Below are 20637 nucleotides of genomic sequence, written 5' to 3' on the forward strand. Positions count from 1 at the left end.
CTTTTACTTCAAAGGGTACTAGCGGGGCAACAGAAGGATGACCTTTTGATGTGATTGTTTTGTGTCGTTCAAGCGAAAGATGTGGTGACTTTATTTTAGAACCGGCTACAAACTGGTGATCCTCCGAGGGTGAAACATCTACGCTTGGATAGTGTGCATGTTATTAATGGGGACTATATAATTACGATGGTCAGCTGCCTTCTTGGTTGGCCATTTGTGAGAGTAACAGGAGAATTTAAGTGGAAAATTGCTGACACTTTCCCTCTATTCCTTACCCTTTGTGGCAGGCAGCTCTCGGGCGTTCCTTGAATATTTTGTATTCCCAACACTGATGCCAGGCCTCGAAGAACTCTTGCGCGCAGCGAAGAAAAAGAGATGTTTTGAAGTTTGTTGCTACATCTTCTTATTTATTATTGGTTTGTGGACTAGCTTGAGCTAAGGGCCTGGGTCATTAAAGTCAAGCAGGACCGAGTCATTGGCTTTTAGAATAATAATAATTGCATTTCTATAGTGCCTTTTGTCAATGATACTTATACACTTGTATAATCATTGTTTGTGAATGTGCGAATTACCTACAAACCATGTCGGTCCCGGTGAACACAGGTCCCAAACTTGAAAGCATTTCAAAGTGCAAAGCCCACCCGTGTCCGCTTTGTACTCGAAGTAAACGCCATGAAAACAGCTTTAAAAATTCTCATATTCTGTTGAAAATTTAATGACAAGCTCAAATGATAAAAAGGTTATGCTCTGGGCTCACACACACATATACATACACACATTCACACACACATACTCTCTCTCTCTCTCTCTCTCTCTCTCTCTCTCTCTCTCTCTCTCTCTCTCTCTCTCTCTCTCTCTCTCTCTCTCTCTCTCTCTCTCTCTCTCTCTCTCTCTCTCTCTCACACACACACACACAGTTTCAAAACACCATCTCCCGCTGCACAGGGGATGGGCTCATGAGATTGTTTCCTCGCATTTTTATTTTTATTTTACCATTGTGTGCTGTTGTCACGTTTTGAAGGTGGATGGAGGTTATGTTTTCATCCCTGTCTGTTTGTCTGTGAGCCGGATAATTCAAAAACTTATGGACGGATTCGCACGAAACATGGTGGACAGGTTGGGTGTGTGACGAGGACAAATTGATTCAATTTTGAAGATCCGGATCCAGATACTGCGATCCTAGGATCCTGAGTTCAAATCCCACTCTGCTGTTGAATTAATACTTGGTGAGGTTGACTCAGCCTGTCGTCCTTCAGAGGTCGGCAAAATGAGTGCCAGCTTGCTGGTATCCTGTGTCGGAATAGCGACCAGTTCAGGATTGTGCCCAATAGCCAAGGAGACTGCTTAGGTAGCACCAATGCTCTGCACAGATTATGGTCCCAATCTCCTCCTCCTCCTCCTTCACAAACCTTCACCACATAGTGGAGTTTGTCATCAGCAAGAAGCCTATTATTGTTAAGGTGAACATCGGCCAAAAGGTCGACATAGTCCAAGAGTATGGTCCCAATGGATGAATGGATGGATCTGGATACGAGAATTTTTAAATTTTTTAAGTGATCCATCACCATTGCGAGATATGGCTAAAAACAATGTCATGTATAGCACGATATTTCAAAAAGTTGTTGTGGTCTGGTTATGACAAAACTTAGTGGATGAGTTGGGTAGGAGACAAGAATAAGCTGATTAGATTTTAGTTAAGGTACAGATCCAGATCTGGCCTATCAGTTCAGGGATACAAAACGTAAACTCTTCAGTCTGGCAGAGGTATGTGTCGTATCGAGTGCCATTCTTTGTATATATTTCATGTCCTGCTTGTAAACTTCACAACTAACAAGTTTTATTCTCACTTCACAATAATTTCCAATGGTCACCAGATCATTATAATATTGACCATTGATGCACACATTTGCTAATTAAGTTTTATTGAATGGTCTATGGCTGGCAGGATGACCGAAAGATATATGCATTCGCCTCTGAGCTGTTTGAGTGTCATACACTGGGAACAGCAAACATTTTGGTTTAAATGTTGGCCCAGCTATAAACTGCCATCATGGTGTTTCTCAGCATCAAAGCTGTGTGTACTCTCCTTCAAATGGATATTAATCGAGTTGTCCCACATACTAGCATTAGTTGGTGTATGTTATAGATCCAATGGTGTCTTCCACGAAGAGTAGGGAAGTTTTCATCAGTGTCCTGAACAAATTGCAAATTCCTGCTCCAACCTGTAGAGGGCACTGCATCAATGGCACAGCCACGTTCCCTGCAACTAATTCAAACGAGCAGCCATGTACATACTTCACACTAAATGATGATGATTGAATGGTATCTTTCAGAGTGTTTTGGTTTTAGCCATTGATTTTACAATGCAAGGTGAAACAAGTTAAAAATTAATTTTTTCTCTGTTGGTGTTCAAACCTGAGTTGATTATGTATTATAACTGGACAAAGTTTATGAAATGATCACTTACTTCTGTCAGGGAATGTGGCCACATAGCACAAGTATCTTCATTTTTGTTACTAATTTTTACCATCGCAAAACTATGCTGCATTTCATGTGTGTACTCTCTTCCTTTCACATATACAAGGTGTCCACAAAGTGGGGGATCAGTGTATTTTGAATGTTCTCTTGTCAAGAACTATAAAATCAACAAAGGATTTAATGAAAGCTCTGAAAAGGGTTTTGTGAATTCTTCTTCACTCGGTTTGTGAATGGGGAAGCTTACCTGCTAATGCTGTAGTGGTTTCTGATTCCAGAACTTGTTTGACTGGGTACCATTGTAGTTCTGCAACAGGATGGTGCTCGGGCACATTATTCACGTTCGGTCCGTAATTATGTGGATGACAACTTCTCAGGTCAGTGGATAGGCAGATGTTCAACGATTGAGTGGGCGCCTCGAAGTTCAGATCTCACAACATGTAATAACTCTTCATGTGGGATTGTGAAAGAGAAAGTGTCTGCAAGATGGTACAAAACCGTGGCCGATTTGAAAGCTGCTGTTGTAGCTGCAATGGCAGATATTACACACATGTTGAGGAAGATGTCCCAGAGGATGTGGCGATGCTTTTAACTGTGCTTGGATAACGGTGGTGATCATACAGACAAATGTAACTGAATGTTATAAAAATTGATCTCCCACTTTGTGGCCATCCTGTAGTTGGCTGGTTTTAATGATATCATTAGATTAGTCAAATGATGCGATACATCTTTGTGACACTAGCAAGGTAAAACAATGCATTGCAAGAAATGTTCTGCCTTCTTGTATTATTTTCAGAGGTCAAGAACAGAATTCAATGGATGCGACTTTCTGACAGAATGGCTCTACAAGTGAAGTATTTTACTTAATGGCATTAATTTATTGATCATGTCAGAAATACTTAAGAGGATACCAGTGACTACAGGCAATCGATATAGAATGGAGGGAAAGTATGTATGTATGTATGTGTGTGTATATATATGTATATATATATATATATATATATATGTATGTATATATATATGTATATATATATATATACATATATATATATATATATATATATATATATATATATATATATATATATATATATATATATATGTATATATATATGTATGTACAGTGCCTTCAGAAAGTATACTTCTCAACTTTTGTCACATTTTTTTTGAGTTACAGCCTGAATTAAAAATGTATTCAATTTAAATTTTTTGTCACCGATCTACACAAAATATCCCAAAATGACAAAGTGAAAACATTTTTTTAGAAACATGTACAAATTAATTAAAATGAAGCTGAAATGTCTTGCATCAATATGTATTCCACCTCCTGAGTCAATACTTTGTAGAAGTGCCTTTAGCAGCTATTACAGCTTCGAGTCTTCTTGGATATGTCTGTTTCAGCTTTGCACATCTGGATTTGGGGATTTTCTCCCATTCTTCCTTGCAGATTTGCTCAAGCTCTGTCAAGTTGGATGTGGAGCGTTGGTGAACAACAATCATCAAGTCTTTCCACCAATTCTCAATGGGATTCAAGTCTGGGCTTTGCTGAGCCACTCAAGGACTTTCACATTCTTGTTCTTGTGTTCTGAAGCCATTATTTGGCTGTATGATTGGGGTCATTATCCTGTTGGAATGTAAATCTTCTCCACAGTCTAAGGTCTTTTGCACTCTGAAGCAGGTTCTCCTTAAGGATTGGCCTGTATTTGGCTCTATTCATTGTTCCCTCTGTCCTTTCAACTCTCCCAGTCCCTGCTACTGAAAAGCACCCCCATAACATGATGCTGCCACCACCATGCTTCATGGTAGGGATGGTGTGAGATTGGTGATGAGCTGTACTCGGTTTCTGCCAGATGTAGTGCTTTGCATTCAGGCTAAAGAGTTCAATTTTCATCTCATCAGACCACAGAGTCTTTTTTTTCCTCATGCTCTGAGTCTTTCACGTGCCTTTTTGAAAACTCCAAGTGTGCTATCATGTGCCTTTTTTCTCAGGAGTGGCTTCTGTTTGGCCACTCTCCTATGAAGCCTGGATTTGTGAAGTGCTGCAGAGACTGTTGTCCTTCAGGCAGGTTCTCTCATCTCAGCCAAGGTCCTTCTTGTCCAGTTGCTCATTTTGGTCAGACAGCCAGCTCAAGGAAGAGTCTGGGTAGTTCCATATTCTTTCCATTTCCTAATGATGGAGCTCACTGTGCTCTTGGGAACTTTCAACACTATAGAAACTGTTTTATACCCTTCCCCAGATCTATGCCTCCTCACAATTATATCTCGGAGTTCTATGGACAGTTCCTTGGTCTTCATGGCGGAGTTTCTTCTCTGACATGCACTGTCGACTGTGGAACCTTCTCTAGAAAAGTGTGTTTCTTTTTAAATCATGTCCAATCAATTGAATTGGCCACAGGTGGACTCCAATCAAGTTGTGGAGACATCTCAAGGAGGATAAAAGGAAATTAGGTGCACCCAAGCTCAATTTAGAGTGTCATAGCAAAGGGGTTGAATACTTATTGATGATGCAAGATATTTCAGCCTTTCATCTATATTAATATTTCGGCACGTCCCTTTCTTTATTCCACCATCAGATTTTTGTTACTGCATGAAATGAAACAAGATTTGGCACATATACTAGTGATATTATTGTCTTCCTTAAGAGGCCCCTCAAAATTCGTTTTGATGCATTTTCACAAACTCCAACGGATTCCATTCAAATTCGGTACGATTATGGCTTTTGGTCCAACTTAGGTCATTGGCTATCATTTTTTTCCATAACACTTCCGATATTCGAAAAAATCGATAAATCGATATCCCTTATGGGATTTTCCATTCAAATCCACTCAAGTTTAAGGCCTACAGGGGACGCAAATTTCCACTTTGCCCCAGGCGCTGTTTACCTCTGCTACGCCAAGCTGTTAGGGTTTGGGTTAGTGTTAGGGTTAGGGTTAGCTACCCTAACACTAACCCTAACCCTAACAGCTAACCCTAACCCTAACAGCTAATCCTAACTCTAACCCTAACCCTAACCGCTAACCCTAACCCTAACCGCTAACCCTAACCCTAACTGCAACCCTAACCCTAACCCCTAACCGCTAACCCCTAACTGCTAACCCATAACCGCTAACCGCTAACAGCTATTCAGGAAATTTGCAAGAAAGCCCGGGCAATACCGGGCTTTATTGCTAGCCCGAGCAACGCCGGGCATTACTACTAGTTTTGAAATAATTTGTAAAAATTTCGAAAAGCATGTTTTCATGTTGTAATTATGGGGTATTTTGTGTTGATCGGAAAAACAAAATTTAAATTTTATCCATCTTAAATTAAAGCTGTAACACAACGAAATGTGACAAAAGTCAGGTGTGAATACTTTCTGAAGGCACTGTACGTTTCATCTACTCCCCCGAGAAGATTCAACCGAGGAAGCTGAAACTTTCAGGGATTAATGAGGGTACCCTGAAGTTGTGCATGTGTCAGTTTCATTTAATTCCATCAAGTTTGGAAAAATAAATATATTCTGCCCATGTTGGCATTTTCTTCCTTTGGGGAACAAGGGGTGCAATTGGAATTGTCCGAGTTATATAACCACAATGTATTTATTATGTGTATATGTATATGTATATATATATATATATATATATATGTATATATATATATATATATATATATATATATATATATATATATATATATATATATATATATATATATATACACACACACACACACACACACACACACACACACACACACACACACACACACACACACACACACACACACACACACACACACACACACACACACACACACACACACACACACACACACAAGCAGTACACATATTTTTGCTTCATATACATAACCCAAGTTATTTTTATTTTCGGGAGTGATTGGGGCTGCGGTCTGTTGCCTATACACCGCCCAAATAAAGGGTTGTGTCAGAAGAATGTGCTGCGTGCTTGAAACAGGATTGCCAATCGGGTGTGTACTCTGCTCGTAGAGTATTAATTAACAACATATTATGGACTAAATTTCAACAATGTTCATGTGTATTTTATGTTAAAATAATGGTTTAAAAATGTATTTTTCCACTAAAATAGCATTCTTTAGAAAGAATAATGTGGATTATCTATTGCTTTTTGATGGACATCTCGCAGTTGTATCATTTTAAGTTATTTAATTTGTATGCATAAATCCAGTCAGTAAACTTCCTAACATCCCTTTTATTACTGCAGCAAAAACCCTCAAAAACCCAAGAGGGGAGAGATACCATTCATGGACATCCCTTTTGTGAATGACTTTCTGTTGGCGAAGTGGGTGCAGGTTTCGTGCTTCAGAATTTGCTTTGAGTTGTTTGGGATTTAACCGGGGATCATAGATCCTGATCATATAATCTTGCTCCTCTCTGTAGCCCGAGGCCACCTTTGCCTCTTTTTCTTTTGCTTTCGGATGACGAGGCAGCAACCATCATCCAGGCCTTTTACCGAGGCTACTTGGTGAGCTTGTTACGATGACTGTGTTCTCCTCTGCTTCCTCGTCTTTCATTGAGAGTTTTTTTCATTCTTTTCCTCATAAAACTATCAAATAGTAGCAAAGAACCCGTCCTGACAAATGGATTAATTCCCTCAGATTTGCAGACGTGATGACATGTAATATTCACCTCTACGAGGAGCGGTGCTCACCAACGATGTACATTTACATCAATGGTCCTTCCACAACCCTGAACCCACGGGACTTTGAATTTTCTTTTTATGGCCTAAATCTTTGGCCATGTGTTGCAAAAAACGACCATCACGGTTGTATTCTCCTGCAGACACGAAGAAACCTGAAGATGCATGAGTTACAGCAAAATGAAGTTCATGAAGAAAACCTTGATGAGCAATATGAGATGCAACCAGCAGAAGATTGATGAGGTTTCAGGAAGTAAGTTCTGCTTTCAACTTTTTTATGGTTCCATTAAGTGTTTAGTCTTGGCATCTGTGGTGTCCTGCTTTTTGAAGATTCTTTTCCCCATTATTTAATTCTTTACTTTTTCAATTTTCAACAAAAAATTTTCAATTTAATTTTCAAACATTTTTCCATAATTTTCAGTTTTTGTTTTTTTTCAAATTCCAATTATTTAATTTTTCAATTATCTATTTTTTCAATGATTTACTTTCTGTACTTTTTTATTTTTATTTTTTTAATTTTCAATCTTTTTTTTCTTTTTTCATTGTTTTATTTTTCCATTATTTATTTTCATTGGTACAATGAACCATTTGGAAAAAAACAATAACGATTGTTTTCATTATGAGGCAGAATTTCAAGAGCTCACAATTGACTCATATTATGAGTTGGCTATGCTGGGAACCATCAACGATCTCCGATAACAGCCCTCCAGTTTATTTTTGCTCTTTGTTGAGAGTAATTATAATCAAATTGAGGTTCACCTTTGAAGCATAGGCAAATCAAATGAGCGAGAAATGTGGATTAAGAGGCACTCATCAATAAGATGGAAATTGATGGAAGAGCAGAATATGAATTGCAATGATGAAAACTGATATAGTTCAATGGAAAAATGTTACACTTTAAAACAATCATTCCTGTAAGGTTTTCCAGATATAAATTACAGAGGGTTAAGAGTCTTTACATTGAACTAGACAAGTGCTGTTTATGATATCCAAGGGTAGCATTGACATTTTGCTTTTGCATTTCTCTTTCGACAAGAGCAAGGCTCATGGAATGGCAAGGTTAAATTGACAGTTTACAAGACCTTCAACACTAAATAGATAATAAAACACATAGCAGATCAAATGAACAGTAATTTTAAAGGACAAAAATCTGCAGTGTAGATGACAAGTGAATATCCCAAAATAATTATGATAATAAAAATAAAAGCTGATGTAAACTGTGCTCAAACTTCATTTATATTGACAGGCATCATGAAATCCCATAAGTTACATGTGTTTTATGCTTAATGACATAAAAAAAAAACACATAATGTAGGGGATTTCAACTTGGGTTCTCAGCATAATTGAGCTGTTGGTTTAGATGGGAACACATTTAACCCAAACGTGAGTAGGCCAACCTGATTTACCTTGCAATTCCAGTAAAACTATATTCATACCTAGTAATGTCTTTGTCCTAAATGTATTTTATTTACAATCTCCTTCATGAGTATTAGATCACAGTAAAAATAAATAAAAGAGGTAGAATATGCAAATTAATAAAAGTTTTAATTGCAGTTTGCATTTGATTGAGAGTGAGTATTCCAAATTAAAGTTAAAAACAAACGAACAGCCTCTTCAACTTTGTGATATGAGAGAGAGTCATTTACAAAGTCCCATATTCTACTTGAATTTCAATTTCCAAATACTTGAATTGCCAAGAGTCCACTGTAGTTCGATGACTTCTTCTGAAATGTACCTTTTAAGTTTTTTTGGCTTGTCCAATATCATTCATACTTCAATGCATTATCCATTTTTCTTAATGAAACCCAAATAGTTGTCATAATAATAATTATTCATTAGAGGCCCAAACTGTTTGGGGAGCTCAAGGACAAATTATGACAAGTTGAGAAACGTTTATAGGCTAGTACCAATGCTGGATGGGTCGACACTCCGGCACAGGATACTCGACTGGAGGTGAGTTGGGCAGGAATTTGGAAATTGTTCAGTGTCGGCAATAACTTGACTACTCTTCGTAAAAGACACCATAAGATCTTTAAAGCTCACCAACAACTAGTACTGGAAGAGAGGTCCTCTGGCTTAACATCTTTTTGATGTATGGCGCACTCGTTGATACATCGCCCCACATGTGAAACACCAGAAAAACAGTTTATTTCTTGGTCGCTATTTTAATCCAAGCTATGCACCTCAAAAGTGAGTGTGGATACCTCAAAGCTATCATGTTACCCCACATTCATCGTAAAGCTGTGCTATAGACTTTAAAAATAGGGAAAGTATTTGGCTGGTGTCAAGACCAATGAGAAAGCTGGGTGTTGCAGCAAAGCAAGTAACAGGTCCTCCATGGTATTCAGATAAATTCACTCAGTGTGGACAAGGACATGGTTGTGATGGAAATAAATTAAGTCACTTAGCCTTTGAAGCTGTCTGGTCTTTATGATATCTACTGTAACAATCAACAACCCCAAACATCTTTCTTTGTTTTTATTTATTTAATTAGTGTGCAATGACATTAACACACAAATGTTTCAATTTGTTATTTGTTCTCATTTGTTCTGCCAACAGATTGTTGGCTAGATTGCGGCTCATCCTTGAGGCCCTCTAAATGTTTTACAGGCTCCGTCAGTCACACGTCTCAGTGGCAGATTTCCCAAGTTGAATACGATATTACTTATTAAACTCATCGTTCAATTTTCAAATGAATATTGAAGATCCCAACTCATCCAGAAGATTTGCTGAAAGGGAAGTCCCTTCCGGCCTTGTTAAGATTATTGCTTAGCTTGAGAAAGCAAGGCGAGTTTGAGCTGCCAAGGCTAAACTCGAGAACGTGGAGGGTATTACTATTTTCAGCTCCCAGTTTGTTTAACAATGCGTGTTTACTGTTGCTATACTGTAGTAGATTTTGTCTCACTGTTTATGAAATGCACATTTACAAAAGTAAACACATTTATTTGCTTCAGTATTTTACTCGGTGCTCTTGGATTCATCAAATGACAGTGAACCATAATTTAGTCAATCATTTTTTGCCAGCAGGGGGCACTAAATCCATACTTATAACTGTTGATTATCGAATGTTTCTTATATTTTGACTGGTTGGAAATTATTTTGAAGTGGATAAACAGTTACATAGATGGCAATGTGGATGGCAGCCATTGTTGTACCAAGTAACTTGTCTGTTTCTTTGTTTGTTCCGTGTAAGGCCAACTTTTACTACAGTACCAGAACATTAAAATTGTGGGGAAAATTCGGTTTACACACTTTTTTTTTACAAGTCTGTTTCTCACAATTTGAATCATTTATTTGACAGTAACAGCTATTCCTATAGCATTCTATTAATATATAATGGCTGTTGTAAATTATCCAACCAGCAGAGTACACGCCCTATGGGCGATCTTGTTCCAAGCATGCAACACGTTCTTCTGACGCATACCTGTATTTGGGCAGTGTATTGGCAACTGAAAACTCTGCAAACACACACACACACACACACACACAGACACACACACACACACACACACACACACACACACACACACACACACACACACACACACACACACACACACACACACACACACACACAAAAACCCCGGGTTATGTGTATGAAGCAAAAACATACCTACCGGTTATAATTCAAAACATCTCACTGCACTGAACAACGTGGGGACAGGAACACTGCACTGTAAATGGTGGAGACTTGTAACTACCCTCTCCTTCCTGGAGGCGGCGCTGCACGATGCACATTTACATAGAGAATTTGCCTTCACTATCCCCTCCTCCCCCCAAGACCTCCGGAAAAGATAAAAACACCCCGATACATTAATTGGGGTCATGCTGATCCTATGTAAATGGCCCAGAACTATAGGAGGGAGAAGAAACGCGACAAACAAATACGCAAACACCGGTCAATGGATTATAGTAAGGATTCTACAACACCCAATACTAACTTATCTTAAAGGCAAATCTCAAAATGTTTTTTTTAACCTGTAGTAAGAACTGTATGAACCTGTAAGCAATTCATTGATTATTCCGACTGCCCAGATCAGCTATGAGAGGTTTCGACACTTTTACCCCAGAACTTCTCTGAACCGCAGCTGTTGGTCTACATCAGAAAATCCACAACTTAGCTATGTCCAGGCACTCAGTCAACCCAAATATGCAACTTCTCCAGTCAAACTTTCTACCTTTCTTGTTGGAGTGTTTCATGTATTGTCTTATTTACAGCCCCTTGCCATAACCATTTACCAGTCGGATATGGAACTGCAAAATGCTGAAGCACTCGTTTCACGGATGGCCAGCTTAACGCAAAATCTGGTTGCTAATGCCCCAGAGCAGATAATATGCTGGCATGCTGAGCAATATGTAAACCCCAAGAGAAATAAATCAGGGTATTAATCTAATTTAGATCTCCCGGGAAAAGCCAATTATTCCAAAACGAGTGACACGTGGGAGGTGGACAGAGTTGGCATGCACAGTCTTATGAAATATGTTTTTATTTAAATAAGAGGACACAAGCATTAGACACGAAAACGAATAGATGTTATGGGATGAAGACGCATGATGAATGATTAAAATAATAGATAGATAAACGCTTATATTACATATTTTTGTAAAGTTCATACAGTATTGTTGTGGTGCCTGGTTCGGTGGCGAGGACGACCACTAGACGGACACCGGAATCTCCCACCGAACACCGGAATTGAAGGTCATCACTTCGGATAACTCCGAAGTCGACGGGTCGCTTAATGGACCGTGGACGCCAATATTTCGACCGTGTGATTAGGGTCTTTTTGTCTGATTCCAATTTACCTAAGTAGCCACACGGTCTAGCTACAGGGGAAACCACACCCTCAGCCGGCTTTGTCCAAACCGAGTCGCTGTTACTGACTCGGATCCGGCGTAACCGAGCGGGAATTACCAAAGTCGCGCCGGCCCAAATGTCAATTTACGGCTCAATCGGCCTCCCTAATTCTCAAGCCCGAACCATACTGGGTCAATGAAAGAAAGCACAGACACCAAACCGGAACATTTAACAATTATTATTTATTTACAATGTAAGAGGGAGGGAAACACAGAGCAGACTTAACCACGAATATGAATGCAGGCAAATGTACAATGGAATCACTTAAACAATTTCTACTTATCAGACTGACCACAGACAGACACATACACCCAAAAAGAAATTGACCTCGTGGGTCTTTATTCGGCCCTTCAGCTCGGGATGGAAGGCGAGCTAAGGGTCAGAGTCTGGCCGGGTACCTGGCCGCCTCGTGCGGTTTTACCGACTCGCACTTGTGGAGCTCGGAGTCCGTGGATGAGAACGGGGATCCCCAGCTCGAGCGCTCCGACACAACCCACCATGGTGGGACTCAAACCCACGACCCAGAATCCAACAAGCACAGCCAGGATCCTACGAACGATCCAGCGAGACACGAACGATGATCGACGACATGAGCACCACAAAACACCTCCGCCACGACCACCACCACCACGAGCGCCAACATGACCACCGACCACCAAGGAACCCCCAAAAACACCGCAGACGCCGCTGAGACACCTTGCCACCTTTCTTATCCCTCCCCCCGGGCGGGTGGAGGGATCCGCTCTGAGGGAACTCACCTCCGGATTGGTCGGGGGGCGTCGGGCAATCAGTGTCCTCCCCTCATTGGACGAGGCGAACATTCCATCTGGCTGAGGCAGGGTTGGCCCTGAGGTGATCTCACCCCAATTGGACGAGGGGAATATTCCATCTTGCTGGGGCGGAGTTGGCCCTGAGGTGATCTCACCCCCGATTGGATGAGGGGAACATTCCATCTTGCTGGGGCGGAGTTAGCCCTGAGGTGATCTCACCCCTGCCTATGTCCATGGCCTCGAACACGTGCGTAATGGCGCTGAAGGAGTGGAGGGGGATTTAATGCAGAAGACTAACTAGAAAGAAACTCGCAGCGCGCACATGAAATTCCCATTAGACATAGGGGAGAGATTCTAACTAGCCATATATACTTAACGAAATAACTAAACTTTGGGTCAACTGCATGTGTGAAGGCGAATGGTTTCCAGATTCGTAACAGTATGTCTTCGGAACAACGCGGAGAGCAGAGGAAGCCTGTACCAGGCAGAGATCATGACACAGCAGTCCAACACCAGGAGCATCCCTGAAAAAAGGGAAGTCTGACAACGACAGCAAATCAGTGCGCAATGTTTACCTTCGCATTCTGCGAAAGGTTATGTTTTGGTCGGCGTGTATTTATTTATTTATTTATTTATTTATTTGTAATCTTGTGATTCGTATAACTCAAAAAGTATTAAACCGAATTGCATGAAATTTGGTGGGATGATTGGTTATTAGCCAGGAAGCATTCGATTAGATTTTGGGATCGTTCGGGTCAAAGGTCAAGGTCAAGGTCACAAAAAGGTCAAAATCGTCTTTTTACGATAACACGGTCAATTTTTATTCAATTTGCATGAAACTAATGCCAAAATGTTCAGAATTCAACGCTTCATCTTGTGATATGCAATATGACACAATGACGCCCATACTCTTGTTACCAGTTAGGGGTCAAAGGTCAGGGGGGTCACGACCTTGAAAAATATGCGGTTTTTGTCATAACGCGGTCAATTCGTGTCCGCTTTACATGAACCCAGCACCAAAATGTTCAGAATTTAATGCCCAATCTTGTGACACAATGGTGTCATAACACGTCACCAATTGGGGTAAAATGTCAGGGGGGGGGGGTCACGCCCTTGAAAAATATGCCGTTTTCGGCATAACTCAGTCAATTCTTATTAGATTTGCATGAAACCAGCATCAAACGAGATTACCTTCTCTTGTTGAAACGTTGTATTCACCGAGCTTGCGAGTGAAGACTCGCCAAAACGACGTGAGTTGATTGTTGTTTAGTCTGTAGCCCCTGAAAGTCGGGGGGGGGTCATGACATTATAGATATGTGGTTTGTGTCATAAGACCATTCATATGAAACCAGTTCCCCACACTCATACCAAGAACAAAAAAAGTAGTGGTGGCGAAGGTATGCGCTCTATGAGTGCCCGTTCTAGTTAAATTGTTTTTAATAAATTCCATCTGATGCCTTTTTGTGACTTTGAAGAACACTTGATTCAATCTGCTAATTGTAGCTCCTTGTGTTAGCAGAGTCTCATAAGCTGTTTTAATCTCATGATTAGTTATTTGCTGTGTGTGGTTTCCCTCACTGTTCTGATTATCTCACCTGCTACCGTACCAGAGAAAAGCTTTTTATGGATGCTGTTGTCAAAGAAAGGCATTTGTACAATGTGGAATTGAGAAGCATCTCATTTATCAAATAATCTGATGTGAAATTTTTGACGATTGATATCGATTTGTTATCCTAAGTGCAAGTTTCATTTTCCTTTTTCAATTCAAGCTCCTTTGGATATATATCAGCATGAAGCTGATCAAATATGAACCCAACTTTAATTGCCAGTGAAGCATCAATGAATCTGAAGGTGTTTTCATACCTTTTTGTAGTCGTTAGTTGATTCTTGCTCATGCTCTGGACCCAATCAGTCTCGTACATGTGCAGAAACAATGTTGCAAAGAAAAAGACCATATCCAAATCCATCGGTAGGAATCCCCACTACCTGCTGGAGTATCTTTTTCTCAAGTGTAAAGGAACTGTTCATTGCTCAAGAGAAATCTCACACTTTCTTCAAGTTTCCTTTTTGAGTAGCTGCATAGAGATGGGCTTTCCTTTCGAGACCGGTGCACTCTTTTTGAAAGGCTTTAATGGACACTTTACTACCTCCAGTAAATGCTTTATCTCATGCCCTGTCCAATGCCACCACGAGTTTATGATGTGGAATATTCGTCTATACTGTGAAAAATATCGCAAGTTGATCTACATTTAGCTTTACCACTGTTGTTAACCTTGACCCCTGAAATCTGTAATTCTTTCTTTATGCGAAGAGAGACTTTGTAACAGAATGAATTGCATCAAAAGTGAAATTTAATCGGTAAACTGTGGCTCCACTCATGAAGAGGGAGGAGAAAGTAGTCAGTGTGAAGTGAGAAAAGGGCAGACGACGAAACAGGGCTTCACAAGTTCAGAATGTACACACCCGTCCAAACAGCCCCAACTCCCCTTTCCCACCCCAATCCATTATTCCTCATGCATAGGTAACAATTACATGGTCACTGATAGTACAGGTATTTTTTTTTCAAACAAGACAGGTTGGCTATTTCCTAGTTTTATTCTCATTTTGGATTCAGAATGTTGGCCTTTTCTGCTCTGTTCCTCTTTATCTGCGAATGATTGTGTGTGCCAATTGACTAAGGTTAGGATTACACTAATCTGTTTGTTTGGTTCCGAGGTCCGTTAACCCATGGCAGTAACCCTACTCCTTAACTTTGCATCTGTTTACACAATGTACAATGTCATCCATGGTTTCATCTGTTAATGACGGTTTTAAACTGTAACTCTGACTTTTTTCTTTCTTTTTTTTACTCTGCTGATTCCACCATTACTGACTGTTGTCAATTGATGATCTTACTACTTTGTCGTGTATATGTTTCGGAATTTTTGCTACTAATCTATAACTTTGTTCTTTTTTTACATCAGCTGTGGCAGAAAACCTTTAGTAGTAAAATTACCTCCGACATCGAAGGTGGATGGAGGTTATGTTGTCACCCCTGTTTGTCTGTCTGTCTTTGAGCAGGATATCTGAAAATATTATGGACAAATTTGGACAAAACTTGGTGGATATGTTGGGTGTGCAATAAAGACGAATTGATTGGATTTTGGTGAACATCTGGATCCGGATACGAGAATTTTTAAAAGTGATTCTTCACCATTGAGAGATAGGGTGAAAAACGACATGCAGCATGATATCTGAAAAGGTAATGGATGGATTATGACAAAACTAGGTGGATGAGTTGGATTGGTGACGATAACAAGCCAATCAGATTTTGGTTCAGGTCCGGATTCAGATCCAGCCGATCAGTGGGATACAAAACGTAAACTGTTCAGCCTGGCGGAGGTATGGTACGCGCTTTACCGGGTGCCGTTCTAGTTTCTTAAGAGGCTGTACTTTGACATGAAGGAGTATTCTCCTCCCTCTCTTTCCTAAAGAAATGTGTTCGGTGGAAAAGAAGGGGCTGCCTTTTCCCTGCATTGCATTTTCCATGGGAAAAACAATGGTCTTTGATGTCTTTGGAAAGACATAATAGACACGCAACATACCAGGGAGTAAGCATGGATTGCATTTTATCATGCACAACAATATGGGACTATTGTCATCAACAACTGGGCATGAGCCAATAAATGGACCAGTGTAATCCTCACCTTGCTGGTTCTTTATGACGAGTTGTTTTAATTTCTGGGACTCATTGGGACTGACTCCTGTCAACTTCCCGACTTGGATCTCAGGCAACCGTACTCCATCTCTTCTGGATTTGACTTTGATCAATTTCCCAGAAAAATATGCTGTTCTTCTTCTGCTCCAATCGGTTCCCCTGAACATTTGCTTGTTAAAGCGGTCATCTCTCTAGCTGTTATTACAGAACCCCCTCAGCGCCGACAAGTCTGGCATTGCACTCGACCGACTGACAGGGTCTTCAAGCAGCCATCAAACTTCCAAGACTGCTCTCCCATTTCTACATTCTCCGACATCAACTCATCCTGGGAATTCTTTCAAAGAAATTTGCTCTCTCTCATGCACAGATTTATCCCATCCTGACTTCAGTTGTCATACCCTTCCTCCCACCCATGGTACACTGAAGCTTGTGGCGAAGCAGTTGTCCTGAAACAACTTGCCTTCACTTCATGGAAGGCAAATCCTACTGAAGGCAATTTCAGTTCCTTCGACAAAGCTCAGAACAAGTGTGTGTCTACCCTGAGGAGAGCCAGGAAACAACAAATTTGTCATCTCAAGTCAGAACTCTCAAACCTGACTCCCTCCTCCAAATCTTGGTGGCATCTAGTTAAGTCTGTTTCTGGTGTATGTTCCCCCTACATCCCCTCCCTTACCTCAAATAGCTGCACAGCTGACACTGCACACAAAAAGGCTGAATGCCAAAACTCCATGTTTGCTTCTAAATCTTGTGGACCAAACCTAATGCTTTCTGTACCCACCTTACCCAGTCACACCCAGCTGTTCCTGGACTCTGTCCTTTTCTCACGAGAAGGTGGAGAGCTTGCTGTCAAACCTTGACTCAGATTCTGCAACCGGTCCAGATGGCATCATGCCTCGTGTTATAAAAACGTGCTCTGCTGCTCTTGCTCGCCCTCTTTCTGTTCTATTCACCCTCTCATTTTCTCAAGGTCATCTGCCATCTGCTGGGAAATCAGCAAACACTTGCGTTCTGCATAAAAAAGGTGCAACAACTGATCCCTACAATTACAGACCAATCAGCCTGCTCCCAATCAGCAAGGTTCTGGAATCCATCATCTCTTCCGACATTAAATCCATCCTTTTCTCCAATGGCATGATTTCTAATCATCAACTTGGATTTAGACCAGGTCACTCAACCATGGACATGCTACTTCTGTTTTCCCAACAATGGATGGAGGTCCTAAATGCCAAACATGAGATCAGCGACATCTCCCTAGACATATTGTCTGCTTTCGATATGGTCTGGCACCCTGCCCTGCTCACCAAACTCTTTTCCTATGGTATCCAAGGCAAACTCCACTCTTGGCTCGCAGACTTCCTCTCCTGCCGTGTGGCCCTTCATGGAATTCTCTCATCCCCTCTTCCTGTCCAGGGGGGAGTTTCTCAAGGAAGTGTTTTTGGCCCTGTGCCTTTTCTGGTTTTCATCAATGATCTCTCAGATTCTCTGGAAAATCCTCTTTACCTTCGCATTCTGCGAAAGGTTATGTATTGGTCGCTGTGTATTTATTTATTTATTTATTTATTTATTTGTGAATATGTGTGTGTGTGTTTGTTTGTTATTCGCATAACTCAGAAAGTGTTAAACCAAATCGCTTGAAATTTGGTGGGATGATGGGTTATTATCCAAGGAACATTTGATTAGATTTTGGGAGCGATCAGGTCAAAGGTCAAGGTCAAGGTCATGGAAAGGTCAAATTCGTATTTTTACCATAGCACAGTCAATTTTGATCTAATTGGCATGCAACCGATGCCAAAATGTTCAGAATTCATTGTCCAATCTTGTGATGGGCGACATGACACAATTACGTCATTACCCTTGTTAGCGGTTGGAGGTCAAAGGTCAGTGGGGTCACAACCTTTCAAAATTGCGTTTTTTTTTTGCGGTTTTTGTCATAACACGGTCAAATCAAAACCGATTTGCATGAAAGCAACACCAAAATGTTCACTGTTCTGTTCCCCCCACTCTCATGCCAAGAACAAAAAAGTAGCGGAGGCAAAGGTATGCGCTCTACCGAGTGCCCATTCGAGTTATCTCTTTGCTGATGACTCCATCCTCTGCCACACCATCTCTGATCCCTCTGATTGGCAGGCAGCAGCCTCTTCACTCTCTTCAGACCTGGATAAAATCACAAGCTGGTCAAACACTTGGAATATGTCTTTCAATCCTGACAAATCTCACACTCTCACCATGTCTCTCCAAAAGGACCTTCTTGAACCCCCCCCCCCCCCATCTACTTTTTCAACAATCCCCTTGAAGAAGTCCTTTCATTCAAGCTTCTGGGTCTCACTATCTGCAATGATCCTTTCCTGGGAAAGCCACACCTCCAAGCTGGCCTCCAAAGCCAATCGCCGACTGAACATCCTCCATTGTGCAAAGTCCTTCCTTGGCACACCTGAGTTTCAAACTACTTACAAAGCTTTCATCTGCAGTCTGATGGAATACTGCTCCCCCCTCGAGGGTTATGTTTCTGCCTCATACCTAGCTTGACTTCACGCTGTGGAAACCAAGGCTTTTAGGATCTTTGGTATCTCCGGCGATGAAGCTGAGTCTTTGGGTCTCTCACTCTCTCACAAGGGGCAGGTCGGTGGTCTTGTCCCCTCTGATTTGTCTGTGATCTGTCCCGCAGACATTTTCTCATGGTGCTGAAGGTCCCCTAAAAACCCCCTTCTGCTGAAACTGCCAAAATCAAGAATCACTGCTCACCTTCAATATTTCATTTCTCATTTTCCCACCTCTGGAACAAATTCCCACATTCTCTTCAATCCCATTCCTCCCTCCAGGTCTTCAAAACAGCTGTTCACCACAATCTCATATCTTCCCCCATCCAAAATTTTGATCTTTACTACCCCTGCGAGTCCACCCCAAACTCACCTCCTTCAAATTCCCTGTTTTCCTTCCTGAAAGTCCCTGTAGTTCCATCTTGTGTACCTCACCCCATCCCTCTCCCTTCCACAAATATCCTATTGTCTTTGTTCCTCATTATTTTGTGCTTCCCTCTCCCGCCCATCTTGTCTCCTGCCTTGTATGTTTCTGTGCATTTGCTCTTTCATGAGCCTTGACTTTGGATACAAAAAAAAAACCTTTTCTTAAGTCTAAGATACAGTCGATGCTCACCCCTGTGCTCATTGATCCTTTCTCTCACTTCGTATAACTACTTTGTTTCATGTCAGAGGAAACTTGAAATGATACTAAAGAATTCCACAATTTTTCATTCCGTCTATCATAATAAAAGGCAGTGTGTGTGTGTGTGTGTGTGTGTGTGTGTGTGTGTGTGTGTGTGTGTGTGTGTGTGTGTGTTTTTCCGTGACTCCAAAACTATAAAACCTAGCAGCCTGTAACTTGACATGCACACTAAGAAAACTCCAAGGAAGTGCAAGAGTGGAAATTGGGTGTTTGGGTTAATTAAAACACTGCTTTTGAAGATAATTAATGGCCTTATTTAATTATCAGGAGATCCTCAGCCACCTCACAATCTGGGGTCTTAAGGCATTTCCTGGGTAACCTCGCTGGGGTCTGAAGCCGCCATGTTTTTTGGCCTGCTCAACCACGCCTTGACTTTGAACAGGTCGCAACGATTTATCAACGATAAAGTTTTGTTTTCACTTTCCTCACTCATATTATCGAATGCCTGTATATCATAGCTATGAATCGCTGTATACATCGCTTTTGTAAGTACTATAGTTTTCAAATTATGAGCTTGGAGGAATTTTCCTGATTTTTCCACGATCTACTGTCATGGACTAATTGAAGTATATCATCGAAATATTATTTCGGTTTTGAGGATCGGATATTGTCTGGATTAAATAAGTGTCAAAATCTGTTGTGAAATCTGATAATTTAATGAAATAACGTCTTATAATGAAGCCGACATACAGGGTGTGTCAGTAAAAGGTTAACCGCTTCAAATGACCTTGGTACTTTTTGTCATTACTTTAATTTTTTTTTGTTTTGCAGGAGTGATCGATGATCTTTGGAAGAAGCCATTCAAGTATAACCAAAGTATTCTACGGAAAAAAAAATGACGCTTTCTACAGAGCAAAGAGCAAACTTTGTCAAGTGGTATTTTGAGACCAAATCAATTGCTTCCGTCCAGACGAGGTTCTGTACTGAATATGGAGTGCATCCCAGAAATAAGCCAAGCAAGCC

At 40.8% G+C, this 20637-nt stretch overlaps 1 protein-coding gene across 13 annotated transcripts in view; it reads left to right on the forward strand.

Moving 5' to 3' along the window:
- Positions 1–20637, forward strand: part of IQCK (IQ motif containing K) — a 130975-nt gene that overhangs the window by 25733 nt on the left and 84605 nt on the right. For 4 of the 13 annotated variants that reach the window (XM_085892982.1, XM_085892984.1, XM_085892980.1 and 1 more), the window contains 6 exons: positions 288–416; positions 3272–3329; positions 6696–6773; positions 6872–6956; positions 7274–7383; positions 9741–10371. In XM_085892982.1, coding sequence (XP_085749108.1) covers positions 288–416; positions 3272–3329; positions 6696–6773; positions 6872–6956; positions 7274–7369 — 446 coding nt within the window. In that variant the 3' untranslated portion in view covers positions 7370–7383; positions 9741–10371. Of the gene's footprint in view, positions 1–287; positions 417–3271; positions 3330–6695; positions 6774–6871; positions 6957–7089; positions 7384–9740; positions 10372–20637 lie in introns of those variants that run through there. The other 9 variants (XR_015061143.1, XR_015061141.1, XR_015061142.1 and 6 more) reach the window with 6 other exon arrangements.

The sequence above is a fragment of the Eptatretus burgeri genome, chromosome 8 (assembly GCF_056783735.1).
Source record: "Eptatretus burgeri isolate ZD-2024b chromosome 8, Ebu_testis_v1, whole genome shotgun sequence".
NCBI lineage: Eukaryota > Metazoa > Chordata > Myxini > Myxiniformes > Myxinidae > Eptatretus > Eptatretus burgeri.